We start from the raw sequence: 16855 nt of genomic DNA, 5'->3' as shown, positions 1-16855 counted from the left end.
CCCATAGACACCTAGTAACACCTGGAGACACTTAGAGACTCCCATAGACACCTAGTAACACCTGGAGACACGTAGAGACTCCCATAGACACCTAGTAACACCTGGAGACACTTAGAGACTCCCATAGACACCTAGTAACACCTGGAGACACGTAGAGACTCCCATAGACATATAGTAACACCAAGAGACATTTAGAGACCCCCACAGACACCTAGTAACACCTGGAGACACGTAGAGACTCCCATAGACACCTAGTAACACCTGGAGACACTTAGAGACTACCATAGACACCTAGTAACACCTGGAGACACTTAGAGACTCCCATAGACACCTAGTAACACCTGGAGACACGTAGAGACTCCCATAGACATATAGTAACACCAAGAGACATTTAGAGACCCCCATAGACACCTAGTAACACCTGGAGACACGTAGAGACTCCCATAGACACCTAGTAACACCTGGAGACACGTAGAGACTCCTATAGACACCTAGTAACACCTGGAGACACGTAGAGACTCCCATAGACACCTAGTAACACCTTGAGACACTTAGAGACTCCCATAGACACCTAGTAACACCTGGAGACACTTAGAGACTCACATAGACACCTAGTAACACCTGGAGACACTTAGAGACTCCCATAGACACCTAGTAACACCTGGAGACACTTAGAGACTCCCATAGACACCTAGTAACACCTGGAGACACTTAGAGACTCCCATAGACACCTAGTAACACCAAGAGACACTTTGTGACCCCCATAGACATCTTGACATCTGGAGACACTTAGAGACCCATTAGACACCTAGTAACACCTTGAGACACTTAGAGACTACCATAGACATCTAGTAACACCAGGAGACACTTTGTGACCCCCATAGACATCTTGACATCTGGAGACACTTAGAAACCCATTAGACACCTAGTAACACCAGGAGACACTTATCTACACCTGGAGACACTTAGAGACCCTTGGAGACAATATAGATTCTTTGTGACACTTACAGGCTCCTTGAGACACTTCAAGAATGGATGGTTGCCTGGTCGTGCGGTTTGCGCGCTGGACTGTCGTACGGACTTATCGATAGTCCCAGGTTCAAACCCTGCCCGCTCCCATCCCCCGTCGTCCTGCGGGAGGTTTAGACTAGGAAGTAATTATCTTCAACTCTGAACGAACATCTGAAACATGTAAAACATTTTACAAACATTTTACAAGAACCCTGGAGACTTTTAGAGACACATAGACATTCTTTGTATTTCTAAGAGACCCCCTTTAGGTACATAAGAGATCCATATAGACACGCGGAGACCGCTGAAATAGAAAATGAAAATAAATTTTAAAAAATTCCCGGTCAATTTTTTTTTCACTCTAAAAAAAATAATCGGGTAAACCCTTATATGACTTTTTTTTTTTAATTTATATCGCCAACCAGGTGAACATGAAAACGCTGACATAACAGAAGATTTAGTTTACCTGTGATAAGTAATCTGTGGTAAGGTAATTAGACTTAATATTCTTACATATCTATCTCGTAGGACTTGACCATCTTATATTTTAAAAGGTAGCCTACGCCTCAAATCTATAAATTGTATTTATACGACTTTACAACACACGGTTTAGACCCAATCTGGTGTTCTCATTGTTGGATAGACCCAATCTGGTGTTCTCATTGTTGGATAGACCCAATCTGGTGTTCTCATTGTTGGATAGACCCAATCTGGTGTTCTCATTGTTGGATAGACCCAATCTGGTGTTCTCATTGTTGGATAGACCCAATCTGGTGTTCTCATTGTTGGATAGACCCAATCTGGTGTTCTCATTGTTGGATAGACCCAATCTGGTGTTCTCATTGTTGGATAGACCCAATCTGGTGTTCTCATTGTTGGATAGACCCAATCTGGTGTTCTCATTGTTGGATAGACCCAATCTGGTGTTCTCATTGTTGGATAGACCCAATCTGGTGTTCTCATTGTTGGATAGACCCAATCTGTTGTTCTCATTGTTGGATAGACCCAATCTGGTGTTCTCATTGTTGGATAGACCCAATCTGGTGTTCTCATTGTTGGATAGACCCAATCTGGTGTTCTCATTGTTGGATAGACCCAATCTGTTGTTCTCATTGTTGGATAGACCCAATCTGTTGTTCTCATTGTTGGATAGACCCAATCTGTTGTTCTCATTGTTGGATAGACCCAATCTGTTGTTCTCATTGTTGGATAGACCCAATCTGGTGTTCTCATTGTTGGATAGACCCAATCTGGTGTTCTCATTGTTGGATAGACCCAATCTGGTGTTCTCATTGTTGGATAGACCCAATCTGGTGTTCTCATTGTTGGATAGACCCTGTTCCCAAGTTTAAGATTTATTTCCCATTTGGCTATCAAACAAAATTAATTATTTAAATACATGCTTAATTTTATTATGGATTCATGTTTGATTAGGAATAATGAATAATTGTGCAAAGTTTCAACTTAAATTTGAATTTGGAGAAATATGTTGCTCAAAATTTGCTTAAGATAGAGAGAGTGTCCATACGGACAATAAAAATTATTATTATTAATATTTTATTATTATTATAAGAGCTTTGTAAAAAAAAAAACACCCACAATTTGACGACAATCGCTGCTTGTTGCCAAATAGAGGGAAAAAAAAAACAACTCATCTGAATATTTATTTCATTTTAAATCTTTACTTCCTGCACAAAAAAAAAAAAAATTATGGAAACATTGACTTTTAAGTTCAAGTGTTAGATATTTGGAGGACTTAGGCGAAGTAAAGTTGGTGGCCCCAAAGGAAATAATAATTAAAAAAAAAAAAAAAGAAAAAAGAAAAAGAAAAAGGACTAAAATAAAAAAAAAGCATTAAAAACCTCCAACAATAACACTGAGAAGTTTCGCTATTTTTCTCTAAAAAAATTGTTTAGCGTCCTGTGCGAGGCCGCCACAAATCGTAGGCCCTAGACGGCCGCCTATTTTGCCTACATCTAAGGCCGGCCTTGCTCTCTCTCTTTACTTATATATTTATGACTTTTTTGTTCCAAGTTCACCTAACATGTAATACCATGATCACAACCCATTCTCGGATCCAAAAGAACCTTACACAAAGATTTTCTTGAATCGAAACAAAAACAAAAACATGAATAAAAAAAAAACAAATTAAATAATTGCTTTTTAAATTTGATTGATATCAAAAAGGAAAATAAATGTGTTTTTTTTTTATTTTTAGAAAATGTGTCTGTTTATGCGGAGAGTTATTCACCCTGTTAAGATTTGTTCACGTTTTTTCCTCCACTTCCCATTCTCGGATCAAGTTGACATTTCATGGATACTTCGATAATCTGTGACAATTAATGATGGAATAAAAAAAAAATTAACGAAATCGTAAAATGCTACCTAATTAATCAAAGTTGTTTTATATAGAAAAAAGGGAGTTTATTCTTGATGATTTGAGAGATATGTCAGTGACTGTGCGATCCTTTGTTGTTATCGGTCACAACTTCTTCCCACCATCATCATAGAAACACAAACACACGCACACACACACTCCATAGCATCCTTCCCATTCGATAAGTTTTCTTTTTTAATAAGATTATGCTATATTTACACATGAATTAAACTTCCAAATATTTTAACTATCTATTATAAGAACTATGAACTAGTCAAGTGCAATAGATATAAATATATGATGACTCGCTAGAATAAGTTACAAAGTAAACAACATTTGGGCTATGATGTCTTCGTCAAATACAAACCAACTAATGAGCATAATATAGGCCTATAGTTAAACCATTTCTTTATATGTTAAAGTAAATCTTTAAATATCATTAGACCTACTTTCTACTCAACTCTTTATCAATTGCACATGCTTTTGACTGATAAGCTGCTTATAGTGGGAACGAAAAACTTTAGGCTACATACTTCTTTTTGTTGTATATATTTTAAAATGAAGTTTTGGTCGTAGATAACATACCAGTTTAAAGGTTAACTTTGTATCTTCTTGTTGAGGTACATTCAGGGGAAAAAAATTACTAGAATATATGGTGGCCTAATACACGGCTTCAATGAGGCGTTTTATTTCACAAACTGTTTAAAACTCTTGTGTCTAGCATAGACCTACTTAAGTTATTGGCAGATCTACTTAGGCCTGTGACAGATCTACTTAGGCCATTGACAGATCTACTTTGGCAAGTGACAGATTTATATAGGCTAGTGACAGGTCTATTTAGGCCAGTAACAGATCTACTTACGCCATTGCCATAGATCTACTAAATTCAATGAAAAAATTATACTTAGGCCAGTGACAGATCTACTTAGGCCATTGCCATAGATCTACTAAATTCAATGAAAAAATTATACTTAGGCCAGTGACAGATCTTTTACCTTTACCTTTACCTATCCCTTAGTCTGTTGGACCGTTGGGGCACCAGGCAAGATTTGTCGACCGTCTTTCTCCATTCCTCCCTTTTTTTTGCCTTGTTCAGAACCTCTCTCAATGGCAGGCCTGTCCATTCTTTAATGTTGTCCTCCCATCGCTTTTTCTGTCTGCCTCTTCTTCTTTCCCTGGCACTGTTCCCTGAAGAAAGGTCTTTGCGAGCCCCGTAGATCTTGTAATGTGGCCAAAGGTTTTAAGCTTTCGTTTTTTCACAATAGTAAGCAGGTCGTCATGAGCTCCGATCGCTACAGTAACCCTGTCTCTGATTTCTTGGTTTGTGATGCGGTCTTTGAATGTGATGCCTAGGATCCTTCTGTAGCATCTCAATTCCATTGCTAGGATCCTCCTCTCAAGCTCTGCATTCAACGTCCACGACTCACAAGCATATAAAATGTGGCCATGACCAGAGAGCGCATCAGTCTAATTTTGGTGCCGAGGGCTAAGCCCTTATCTTTCCATATTATTTTAAGTTTTGAAAGGGCTGCTGTGGACTGTGCTATTCGGGCCAATAATTCGGGTTTTGTTCCCTCATCTGAGACAATAGCTCCGAGGTATTTGAAGCTGTTAACACTAGTTAGCTTTTCACCTCCAATACTGATGCCTCTTTTAAAGCCCTGATGGCTATTGGTCATAATTTTTTGAGTTTATTCGGCATTTATTTGCATGCCATATGCTGCGGAAGTCTTGTCAATGCGCATCACCAGGTCAGCTAGTTCTTCTTCTGTCCCTGCTAGGCCGTCAATGTCATCTGCGAAGCGCAAGTTAGTAATTCTTCTTCCTCCAATGCTAACAGTACCTTCATAGCCCTCGAGGGCATCTTCCATTATCCTTTCAAGGAAGATATTGGAGAGTGTTGGTGACAGTAGGCAGCCTTGTCTTACTCCAACTGTGGTTTTGAACCAGTCCCCAATATTATTGTTGAAATACACCGCACTGGTGGCCTCCTTGTAGAGGTTCTGGATAACTTTGATTATGTTTTTATTAATGTTGTACTTTTCCATTGTCGCCCAGAGTGCTCCGTGCCATACTCGATCGAAAGCTTTCTTGAAATCAATAAAGACATGGAAAAGATTCTCTTGGTGTTGGAGATATTTCTCACAGAGTATTCTGAGGTTTAGGATTTGCTCTGTTGTGCTGCGACCTTGTCTAAAACCTGCTTGTTCTTCTAATATGATGTTGTCTGCTATCGGTTTTAGCCGGTTTAATATGATTTTTAACATTACTTTGCTGGGATGACTTATGAGGCTGATGGTGCGATAGTTTTGACAGAGTTGTAAGTTGCCTTTCTTTGGAAGGGTTATTATGAGTGATTGGGTCCAGGGTTTGGGCCAATCTCCTAATTGCCAGATCTTGTTGCAAATCATATAGAGTGCGTTTATCATAGTTTCTCCTCCCGCCTGAAGAAGTTCGCCAGGAATGTTGTCAACTCCGGCCGATTTTCCCTTTTTCAGGGCTTTTACTGCTGTTGCTACTTCCGAGCGAAGAATCGGATAGTCGTCAATGTTGGAAACTGTCGGGACATTTAGTATCTCTGGATCTCCTGAGATTTCAAAGTTATACAACTCTGAACAGTATTCCGTCCATCTTTTCAACACATCTTTGTCCTCGGTTAAGCATTTGTTGTTTTTGTCTTGTATTGTGTTGGTTCTTCCATGCTTTGAAGTAGTGAGGTCCTTTACTAATTGGTACGCTTTTTTGCTGTTGTTTCTATTAAGTCCCTGTTCAATTTCTTGACACTTATTCTCTATCCACTTTTTCTTCGCTTCTTTCATTCCCTTTCTAATCCGTTTGTTGACGCTTTTGTATTCTTGGACATATTTTGGGTCGGACAGCTTTTTCCCTTTAAGCTCCCGTCGCTTGTCACAGAGTTGGAGTATATCCTCTGTTACCCAGGGTTTTTTGGGCGGGCGGAGCTTCCCTAATATTTCTAGGGCTGTATCTGTGACTGCTGTGTTTAGCATATTGACTTGCGTATCGATATCCTGGTCATTGGAGTCCAAGATGTTGAGGGCTGCAAAGCGTCCTCCTACTTGTGCCTCGAATATGGCAGCTACTTGGGGGTCTTTCAGCTTGTCCAGGTCAAATTTTATCCTTGTAGGTCCTTGTTTTGTTACCTTTTTTAGGTGTACTTTAAGGATCATCATAACAAGGTCATGGTCGCTTCCAATGTCAGCTCCAGGAAAACTTCTTGTTTTAGCTGTATGGATGCTTGTCTTAAAACGCTGTTGCACCATGATATAGTCGATCTGGTTGTGGTGCTCTCCGTTCGGACTGTGCCGTGTGGTTATACGCGATTTTTTGTGGCATCCTAGTGTGTTAGCCAGTAAGAGATTGTTGTATTTCGCAAATTCTAATAGTCTTTGACCTCGTTCATTGGTTGAGAGGTTACTGTATTTTCCACAAGTGCCTTTCCAGGTTTGATAGGAGTCACTTCCTACTTTGGCATTCCAGTCTCCTTGTACAACAAGGATGTCCTTTTTCGGGACCTTATTGACCACTTCCTGTAATTGATCATAAAACTCTTCTACTGCCTCATCGTCATATGTTGATGTAGGAGCGTAGGCTTGAATGATGGTGATATTGAAGGGTGATGCCTTTAAACGTATGGAGATGAGTCGACTGGATATAGGGTAACAATTCACAACGCAGTTGTTGTAGTTCCTGTGCACAAGAAATCCTACTCCTTGTTCGTGAACATCTGGTAGTCCACTGTAGTACAGTTTATGGCCATCTTCTGTTGTTGTTTCACCTATGACAGATCTACCTAGGCCATTGCCATAGATCTACTAAATTCAATGAAAAAAATATACTTAGGCCAGTGACGGATCTACTTAGGCCAGTGCCATAGATCTACTGAATTCAATGAAAAAAATATACTTAGGCCAGTGACAGATCTACTTAGGCCAGTGCCATAGATCTACTAAATTCAATGAAAAAAAATATACTTAGGCCAGTGACGGATCTACTTAGGCCAGTGCCATAGATCTAATGAATTCAATGAAAAAAATATACTTAGGCTAGAGACTGATCTACTTTGGCCAGTGACAGATTTACATAGGCTAGTGACAGATCTACTTAGGCCAGTGACAGACCTACTTAGGCCAGTGCCAGATCTACTAAGGCTAGTGACAGATCTACTTAGGCCAGTGACAGATCTACATAGGCGAATGCACAGATCTAATGGATCTGTGGAGGACAAATGACAGATCTACTTTGGCAAGTCACAAATTTACATAGGCTAGTTACAGATCTACTTAGGCCAGTGACAGATCTACTTAGGCGAGTGCCACAGATCTACTGAATTCAATTTAAAAATATACTTAGGCCAGTGCCAGATCTGCTAAGGCCAGTGCCTGATCTGCTAAGGCCAGTTACAGATCTACTTAGGCCAGTGACAGATCTACTTAGGCGAGTGCCACAGATCTACTGAATTCAATTTAAAAATATACTTAGGCCAGTGCCAGATCTGCTAAGGCCAGTGCCAGATCTGCTAAGGCCAGTGACAGATCTACTTAGGCCAGTGCCAGATCTGCTAAGGCCAGTGCCTGATCTGCTAAGGCCAGTTACAGATCTACTTAGGCCAGTGACAGATCTACTTAGGCAAGTGCCACAGATCTACTTAATTCAATTTAAAAATATACTTAGGCTAGTGACAGATCTACTTAGGCCAGTGACAGATCTACATAGGCGAATGCACAGATCTAATGGATCTGTGGAGGACAAATGACAGATCTACTTTGGCAAGTCACAAATTTACATAGGCTAGTTACAGATCTACTTAGGCCAGTGACAGATCTACTTAGGCGAGTGCCACAGATCTACTGAATTCAATTTAAAAATATACTTAGGCCAGTGCCAGATCTGCTAAGGCCAGTGCCTGATCTGCTAAGGCCAGTTACAGATCTACTTAGGCCAGTGACAGATCTACTTAGGCGAGTGCCACAGATCTACTGAATTCAATTTAAAAATATACTTAGGCCAGTGCCTGATCTGCTAAGGCCAGTTACAGATCTACTTAGGCCAGTGACAGATCTACTTAGGCAAGTGCCACAGATCTACTTAATTCAATTTAAAAATATACTTAGGCCAGTGACAGATCTACTTAGGCCAGTGACAGTTCTACTTAGGCCAGAGACAGATCTGCTAAGGCATGTGAAAGATCTACTTAGGGCAGTGACAGATCTACTTAGGCCAGTGACAGATCTACTTAGGCCAGTGACAGATCAACTTAGGCCAGAGACAGATCTGCTAACGCCAGTGACAGATCTACTTTGGCTAGTGACAGATCTACTTAAGCCAGTGACAGATCTACTTAAAACAGTGACAGATCTACTTAAGGCAGTGCCAGATCTGCTAAAGCCAGTGACAGATCTACCTAGCCCAGTGTCAGATCTTCTTAGGCCAGTGACAGATCTACTTAGGCCAGTGTCAGATCTACTCAGGCCAGTGACAGATCTACTTAGGCCAGTGACAGATCTGCTAAGGCTAGTGACAGATCTGCTAAGGCCAGTGACAGATCTACTTAGGCCAGTGACAGATCTATTTAAGCCAGAGACAGATCTGCTAAATCCAGTGACAGATCTACTTAGGCCAGTGACAGATCTACTTAGGCCAGTGACAGATATTCTTAGGCCAGTGACAGATCTATTTAGGCCAGAGACAGATCTGCTAACTCCAGTGACAGATCTACTTAGGCCAGTGACAGATCTACTTAGGCCAGTGACAGATCTACTTAAGCCAGTGCCAGATCTGCTAAAGCCAGTGACAGATCTACCTAGGCCAGTGTCAGATCTTATTAGGCCAATGACATATCTAGTTAGGCCAGTGACAGATCTGCTAAGCACAGTGACAGATCTACTTAGGCCAGTGACAGATCTGCTAAGGCCAGTGCCAGATCTACTTAGGCCAGTGTCAGATCTACTTAGGCCAGTGACAGTTCTACTTAGGCCAGAGACAGATCTGCTAAGGCATGTGAAAGATCTACTTAGGCCAGTGACAGATCTACTTAGGCCAGTGACAGATCTACTTAGGCCAGTGACAGATCAACTTAGGCCAAAGACAGATCTGCTAAGGCCAGTGACAGATCTACTTGGGCTAGTGACAGATCTACTTAAGCCAGTGACAGATCTACTTAAGCCAGTGACAGATCTACTTAAGGCAGTGCCAGATCTGCTAAAGCCAGTGACAGATCTACCTAGGCCAGTGTCAGATCTTCTTAGGCCAGTGACAGATCTACTTAGGCCAGTGTCAGATCTACTCAGGCCAGTGACAGATCTGCTAAGGCCAGTGACATATCTACTTAGGCCAGTGACAGATCTGCTAAGGCCAGTGACAGATCTGCTAAGGCCAGTGACAGATCTACTTAGGCCAGTGACAGATCTATTTAAGCCAGAGACAGATCTGCTAAATCCAGTGACAGATCTACTTAGGCCAGTGACAGATCTACTTAGGCCAGTGCCAGATCTGCTAAAGGCAGTGACAGTTCTACATAGGCCAGTGTCAGATCTTCTTAGGCCAGTGACAGATCTGCTAAGCCCAGTGACAGATCTACATAGGCCAGTGACATATCTGCTAAGGCCAGTGCCAGATTTGCTAAGGCCAGTGACAGATCTACTTAGGCCAGAGACAGATATGCTAAGGCCAGTGACAGATCTACTTAAGACAGTGTCAGATCTGCTAAGGCCAGTGACAGATCTACTTAGGCCAGTGTCAGATCTACTTAGGTAAGTGCCAGATCTGCTAAGGCCAGTGACAGATCTACTTAGGCCAGAGACAGATATGCTAAGGCCAGTGACAGATCTACTTAAGACAGTGTCAGATCTGCTAAGGCCAGTGACAGTTCTACTTAGGCCAGTGTCAGATCTACTTAGGCAAGTGACAGATCTACTTAGGCCAGTGACAGATCTACTTAAGACAGTGTCAGATCTGCTAAGGCCAGTGTCAGATCTACTTAGGCAAGTGACAGATCTACTTAGGCCAGTGACAGATCCACTTAGGCCAGTGACAGATCTATTTAGGCCAGAGACAGATCTGCTAAATCCAGTGACAGATCTACTTAGGCCATTGACAGATCTTCTTAGGCCAGTGACATATCACGTTAGGCCAGTGACAGATCTGCTAAGCCCAGTGACAGATCTACTTAGGCCAGTGACAGATCTGCTAAGGCCAGTGCCAGATCTGCTAAGGCCAGTGACAGATCTACTTAGGGCAGAGACAGATATGCTAAGGCCAGTGACAGATCTACTTGGGCCAGTGACAGATCTACTTAGGCCAGTGATAGATCTACTTAAGCCAGTGACAGATCTACTTAAGCCAGTGTCAGATCTGCTAAGGCCAGTGACAGATCTACTTAGGCCAGTGTCAGATCAACTTAGGCAAGTGACAGATCTATTTAGGCCAGTGACAGATCTACTTAAGCCAGTGACAGATCTGCTAAGGCCAGTGACAGATCTAATTAAAATACAACTCCCTTTCCATTAATCTTCATGCCGGAAACAAAAAAAGGATTAACCATATTGAAAAATAAGTTTAGGATTCGGTAGACTTTTGGAAAAAAAAACTTCCCTTCTTGCTTCTCTTACTTATGTTTCTGTAATGAAATCTTCTATAGTATTAATATATATTTTCTTGAAAAAAAATTCAACCGATTGAACTGGTTTTGATATTCTAAAATATGTAACATTAAAAATAACAAAGCTTTTATGTGAAGGAACTCCAGATTTACATACAATACTGAAAGAGTTTTTAAATATCAAACAAAATGAATTAATTACCACTAATTAATTAAACCTTTTCTTAATTGTTTGATAAATTCATGTTTTGTTTTGAACAATGAATAATTGTGCAAAGTTTCAAATTGATTAGAGAATGTGTGTAAGAGAAATAACCTGTACAATAATTTTACCAGACAGTCAGACAGATAGTGAGAGTGAGTGGATATTAGCTTTAAAGTAAAAATGTGAAAACCTATGATAGTTATATTGGGATAATAGGTGATTTTATTATGAAAAAAATAATCTGATCGCACACTTTTTAAATATATTTCAGCAGGGAAATCAGTTCGGGAAATATAGTGCTCTGGATAATTAAACTTCGCTTTAGCTTTATTTATGTTAGATTAAACTGTCCTATGGTTTACTAAGAGCGTTATTCTAGATTTCTTATTTACAGTTCATATCACGCACTTAGTTGCAAATTGGCAGGTCACAATTGCACGATAAATAAGTAATTAAAAAATAAGACATTAAAATTAAAGTAACTTTAGTAGATATTTTAAAGCGTACAGGAAAACGATGAAAGCCTATAAAGTATCCAGAATTCAATAAAGTATTTAAAATTCCTGACACGGCTGGATTCTTAGGCAATAATCCGCTCCCTTCATTTTCATGTTTTTAAAACTCTACCTGTTTTTATTTTTTTATTTTTTTTAATGGTGTGAAAAAAAAAATAATACAAATATTTAGAATGACTCTTAATTATAATTATTACTTAATAGTATTGTAGTTTACAAGTTTAATTTTCCATCTGTATTTATATCGGTATTTACCTATGTATAACGGTAACTACATATAAATATGGACAATACAAACTATTCACATTTATACATTGCCCTCTTTTTTTAAATGTATATTTTTCATCTCTTTTAGGGTATATTGAATGTAAACAGTATCAATCAAACGATTGCAAATACCAGTATCAATCAAGAGTTTCCAAATACCCCCGCAAATGGCTGAGTCTGCGATAAAGAAACGTAAATCTCGCCGGTCAAAACATTGCGAACAGAGGGAATTAAAGCGTAAAGAAAAACTCGAAGAGTTACAAAATGTATTGAATGAACTATTTCCAGAAAGCATGACAAGATTTGAAAAGAACGGACCAGGAGACGAACAATTGATGAATGCAGTAACCATGGAAAAATATAAAGAGATGGAAGACATTTTATCGAGCCAGACCATGGCATGTTCTCAGGAAGCTCTGGACAGATCACTGCTGATCGCAGCCGACAGTGGTCAAAAACTTACACTGGTTCTGCTGCTCAAGAATAAAGCCAATCCTAATTGTAGAGATATTAACGGAAACACGCCGCTCATACTATGCGCCCAGAATGGCTTCCTTGAAATGGTCAGAATTTTGATCAACAATGGGGCAAGCGTGAATGAACAAAATAACGTTGGAGACACAGCTTTGATTTTATCCATTAGAAAGTCTGGCTCTTCAGAAATGGCTCGATTACTTTGTAATTCTGTTAATGTCAATATACAAAATAAGGATGGATACACTGCTCTAATGAAGGCTATTGAGAGTGTTGACCCTGATACGATTAAAATTTTAATCATTAACGGTGCCAATACATCGGACACTAGAGAAGGGAAGTCCATCACAGAAATGGCCGAGCAAAAAGGAGTTTTGAAAATTTTAAAGGCATTTTCTGAATGTAAAACTCCACAACAACCTTCAATTCTATCTGCAGTAGAAAGTAGAGACATTTCTGTTCTTGAGACTTTTCTTACTTTTGATAAAAACTGTATCAAAATGAAAAGTTCGAAAGGAAAATCTGCACTGGAAATTTTATTAGATATAGTTCTATCTGAAAATAAGGGCCTCTCGTCTGCTGATAAAGAGATTTGTAAACTTTTAATAGTCCATGGTGTGGAGGTAAACGTCAAAAAAATAAAAGGAATCATGAACAAATCTGTTAGCCCTTTAGCCAAAGCGGTTCAAATTGGTGATCTTGATCTAGTGAGGTGGCTTTGTTTAAAAAAAGCAAATATTAATGAATCAAATTTCTATGAAACAATGACACCTTTAATGATGGCTGCCAAAGAAGGTTTCGTAGAAATTACCTGTTTTTTACTCTCCAAACAAGCAAATGTTGAAGTCAAGGGTAGAGAAGGAACAGCGTTAGACATAGCTGTCAAATACAAAAAAATGGAATGCGCCAAAATTCTTCTAGAAGAAAAAGTCAAAAGAGGATTAGAAGATGCCTGCAAGGCAGCTATAGAGTACAAGGAAGTCTGCTTAATGGAACATCTTCATGACAAATTTACTCTTGACATTAAAGACGCCAAACTCCTAGAGTGGACTATAGAGTCAGACAGCAAAGACATTTTGACTTTTCTCATATCAAAAGGGGCAGATGTCAACTCAAAAATTGTAAAACAAAGTTACTATTCATCCAGTCGACAACCAAGTTTTGTCTACCCTTTGCACTTAAGTGTCGCTAAAGAAAATCTCGACCTGATAAAGTTACTGATTGAATCAGGGGCTGACATCGATATTGTAGATTCAAACGGAGACACGCCTCTTTTTTATGCATGTTCAAAAAAAAATGTAGAGATATTAAAATATTTGTTAACGACTGGCGCTGAAATCAATACAACAAACGATTTCGGGAAAACCCCGATTTTTGTTACGGTGGAGCTAAATCAGGTACTGCATTTTAAAATGCTACTGAAATGGGGAGCTGATGTAAGTGTGTGCGATAAGGAAGGCAACTCTCTAATTTGTCAAGCAATAAAATGTCGTTGCGCAGATATAGTCTCCCTCTTATTAGACCTGGGCGTAGATACTCATGATATAACAAAGGATGGTGACTCTGCGTTAACACTCCTGTTTAAAACCCTGAAGACACACTATTATTTTGAAAAGGAAAAGTTCGACAAGATTTTACGTCACATGCTACAAGAATCTGTTGACGTGAATAGACAGGACGTCAAAAGAAACACAGCGCTGATGATTGCCTGCAAACTTGACACTCATTGGCCAGAAGCGGTGAATCTTCTATTACAGAAAGGTGCCAATGTCAACATGGTGAACGATCGAAACGAATCAGCTCTGTCAGTTACCTTGACTAAACGCAACTTTGACCTTACAAAAGTTCTTTTGGAAAATAAGGCGACCTTTCATTTACCTTCTCATTGTCAAGAGGCAGTACACTTGTTCATTTCCGAGAATCGCCCAGAGCTTCTCCCACTAGCCTTAGGTCAAGGTGTTTATCCTTTCCTTGTCATACCTAATTACTCTAGTGAACATATATTTAGTTGTAGCTACAGATACAGCAGAAATGACCTCACGCCCTTGTCAATGGCCCTGATTGACCAACGTTTTTCTGTTGTTACATTTTTAATTCAAACTCGTTTTCTGACGAAACATGACGTCACAGATATTTTAAGCAAGCCCTTTTTTCAGAACACATTACTTCAAAGAGAAAAACAAGAACTCTTGGACAACCTTCTCTCTCTGAAGACTCTCAGTTTTGTCCGAGTTTCTGATTTACTTGACGCTACCCCGGACAGAGAACAGAAAGTCAACCAACTGCCAATCCCAAACAAAATCAAAGATCAGCTCTTGTTTCGTAACTTAAACGTCAAGATGGAGACATCCTAAGTGGAGAGATAGCAACTATACATGACGCTATGTCACTTGGACATTAAAATACACGTTTACATTTTACTCTGATTAATATTTAATCATAACTATTCTGTAGAATGTTGAAAATTACCAAGAGAAGAAATGTATCCAGCCAAATGGCATGATTTGCGTTCGTCTACTTTCCTATGAAATAAACAAATGACAAGCCGCGAGATAAACATTAGACAGAAGGTAAATAATTACAATAAATTAAAACAAAGAAAAAGAGGTTATCAAAATCAACGAGACTTTTTTTTACCTTTACCTTTACCTATCCCTTTAGTCTGTTGGATCGTTGGGGCACCAAGCAAGACTCGTCAACTGTCTTTCTCCATTCCTCCCTGTTCATTGCCTTTGTTAGAACCTCTTTCAATGGCATGTCCGTCCATTCTTTAATGTTGTCTTCCCGTTGCTTTCTCTGTCTGTCTCTTCTTCTTTTTCCTGGTACTGTTCCCTGTATGAAGGTCCTTGCGAGCCCCGAAGATCTTGTACTATTTTTGACCCTCCAACTTACGCTTACACACAATTGGATATTTAATAGATTTCGGTTTTCATTCTCAGGCATGTCATTTGAATGTTGATATTTACTTCACAATGTCAGGAATTGAAGCTGATATACAAAATATATATTGTATGGTTGTAAAAATGCAGCGTTTCTGTATAATTTGTCATCTTTTATCATTGCAAGAGTTTATAGCGAATTTTGCTTTTTAAAAATTTCATTGATTTATCTTTGTTTTCTTTTTATTTACTTAATTATTTATTTGTCTTTTTTCTCTCTCTGTAGCTATTTATATTTAATGTTAATTAAGTTATGCTATCATTAAGTCGTATATAAATCATAGTCAAGGATTAAGAATACTATAGCACCACGTATATAGTTTTCATTTCATTTTCTTTGCTAGATGAAAGTGTTTATCTTAAAAGAATGAAAGCATATGTTATAGCATATACAAAACAGTTTAAATGTGTGCATTAGCATCATTATAAAAATGTTCACTTTGAAGTTTTTTAAAAATAAATATGTGTCTTGTAAGTTGTACATGTCTATAATCGTCTACTGACCCCCTTACTTTAGCCTACATTATCTTTGTGAACAGCGCTTTTGAAATGTATTTATTTTTATATTATTTTATTATTATTACTAATAAATACGTTTGTCCTTCTAGTGTTTTGCTATATTAAAGAACGGCGCCAGAGGTAAGAGTGTCGACATAGATTTTATAGCCATTATCAACAGTTATTCTGTACCATGTCTTTCCATGTTGTGTAATTTATCAACCCTAACCTTATTTATGAGATAGAACAATGGTTCTCAAACTGTTTTCCGCTGACCCCCCCCCCCCCCCCAGGGATCTGAGAGACGACCGCAAGGGGTCCAAAGAAAGATGAAAGATGAAAATTGTATACAATTAAAATAATTTCTTTGCCCAAAGCCAATTTTATAGATTGGATAATTTGAATTGTAATCAACTCGCCATTCTTTAAAAAGTCAACCACAAACTCACGAACTATTGTAGAACCACCTAAGCCAAAGATTTGAAGACATTCTTCTCTTGGGAATTCCCGAATGGATAGTGAGTAATTCCTTTTACTCGTAGACAAACTCAGATCTCAATCACAGATGAATCCATTCTAATACACGAGCGTCTTATTGAAATATTCACAAATGAGAAACTTAAAACAAGACACACATTCTGGTATTCCAATTTCATTTCATACAATCACACACCGTAGATAGGGATTGTTGACTACTTTCCTGTTTTCTTATTTGGTAGAGCGTGAAGTCAGTTCCTAATGAACCTCGAGAAAAAAAAGTTGTGCTTGTGGAGATTCTTTTTACAGAAACGCTTTCAACAAAATACGTTTTTTTTTATTTGTAATTTATATACCACTCATTTATATAGCTTTTTCACTTATGGGTCCGTGGGCACGTTTTGACTATATAAAGGAGTCCCATGTTAAAAAAACGTTTGAGAACCACTGAGATAGAGGACCACTTTTATGTTA

At 38.9% G+C, this 16855-nt stretch overlaps 1 protein-coding gene across 2 annotated transcripts; it reads left to right on the top strand.

Annotated features, from left to right (window-relative positions):
* The first annotated feature begins 1412 nt into the window (after positions 1-1412).
* On the top strand, positions 1413-16189 carry LOC106069908 (putative ankyrin repeat protein RF_0381). 2 transcript variants are annotated; one of them, XM_056017816.1, is made up of 2 exons: positions 1413-1496; positions 12082-16189. In XM_056017816.1, the coding sequence occupies exon 2, from the start codon at positions 12161-12163 to the stop codon at positions 14819-14821; it is 2661 nt and encodes an 886-aa protein (XP_055873791.1). In that variant the 5' UTR covers positions 1413-1496; positions 12082-12160; the 3' UTR covers positions 14822-16189. The 2 variants fall into 2 exon arrangements, with proteins under 2 accessions (XP_055873791.1, XP_055873792.1); XM_056017817.1 differs by having other exon boundaries at positions 1415-1501.
* Positions 16190-16855: the final 666 nt, after the last annotated feature.

The sequence above is a fragment of the Biomphalaria glabrata genome, chromosome 18, assembly GCF_947242115.1.
Source record: "Biomphalaria glabrata chromosome 18, xgBioGlab47.1, whole genome shotgun sequence".
Taxonomy (NCBI): Eukaryota; Metazoa; Mollusca; class Gastropoda; family Planorbidae; genus Biomphalaria; species Biomphalaria glabrata.
Note: the sequence above shows the minus strand (reverse complement) of the source record. Positions and strands in the feature narration are given on the sequence as shown.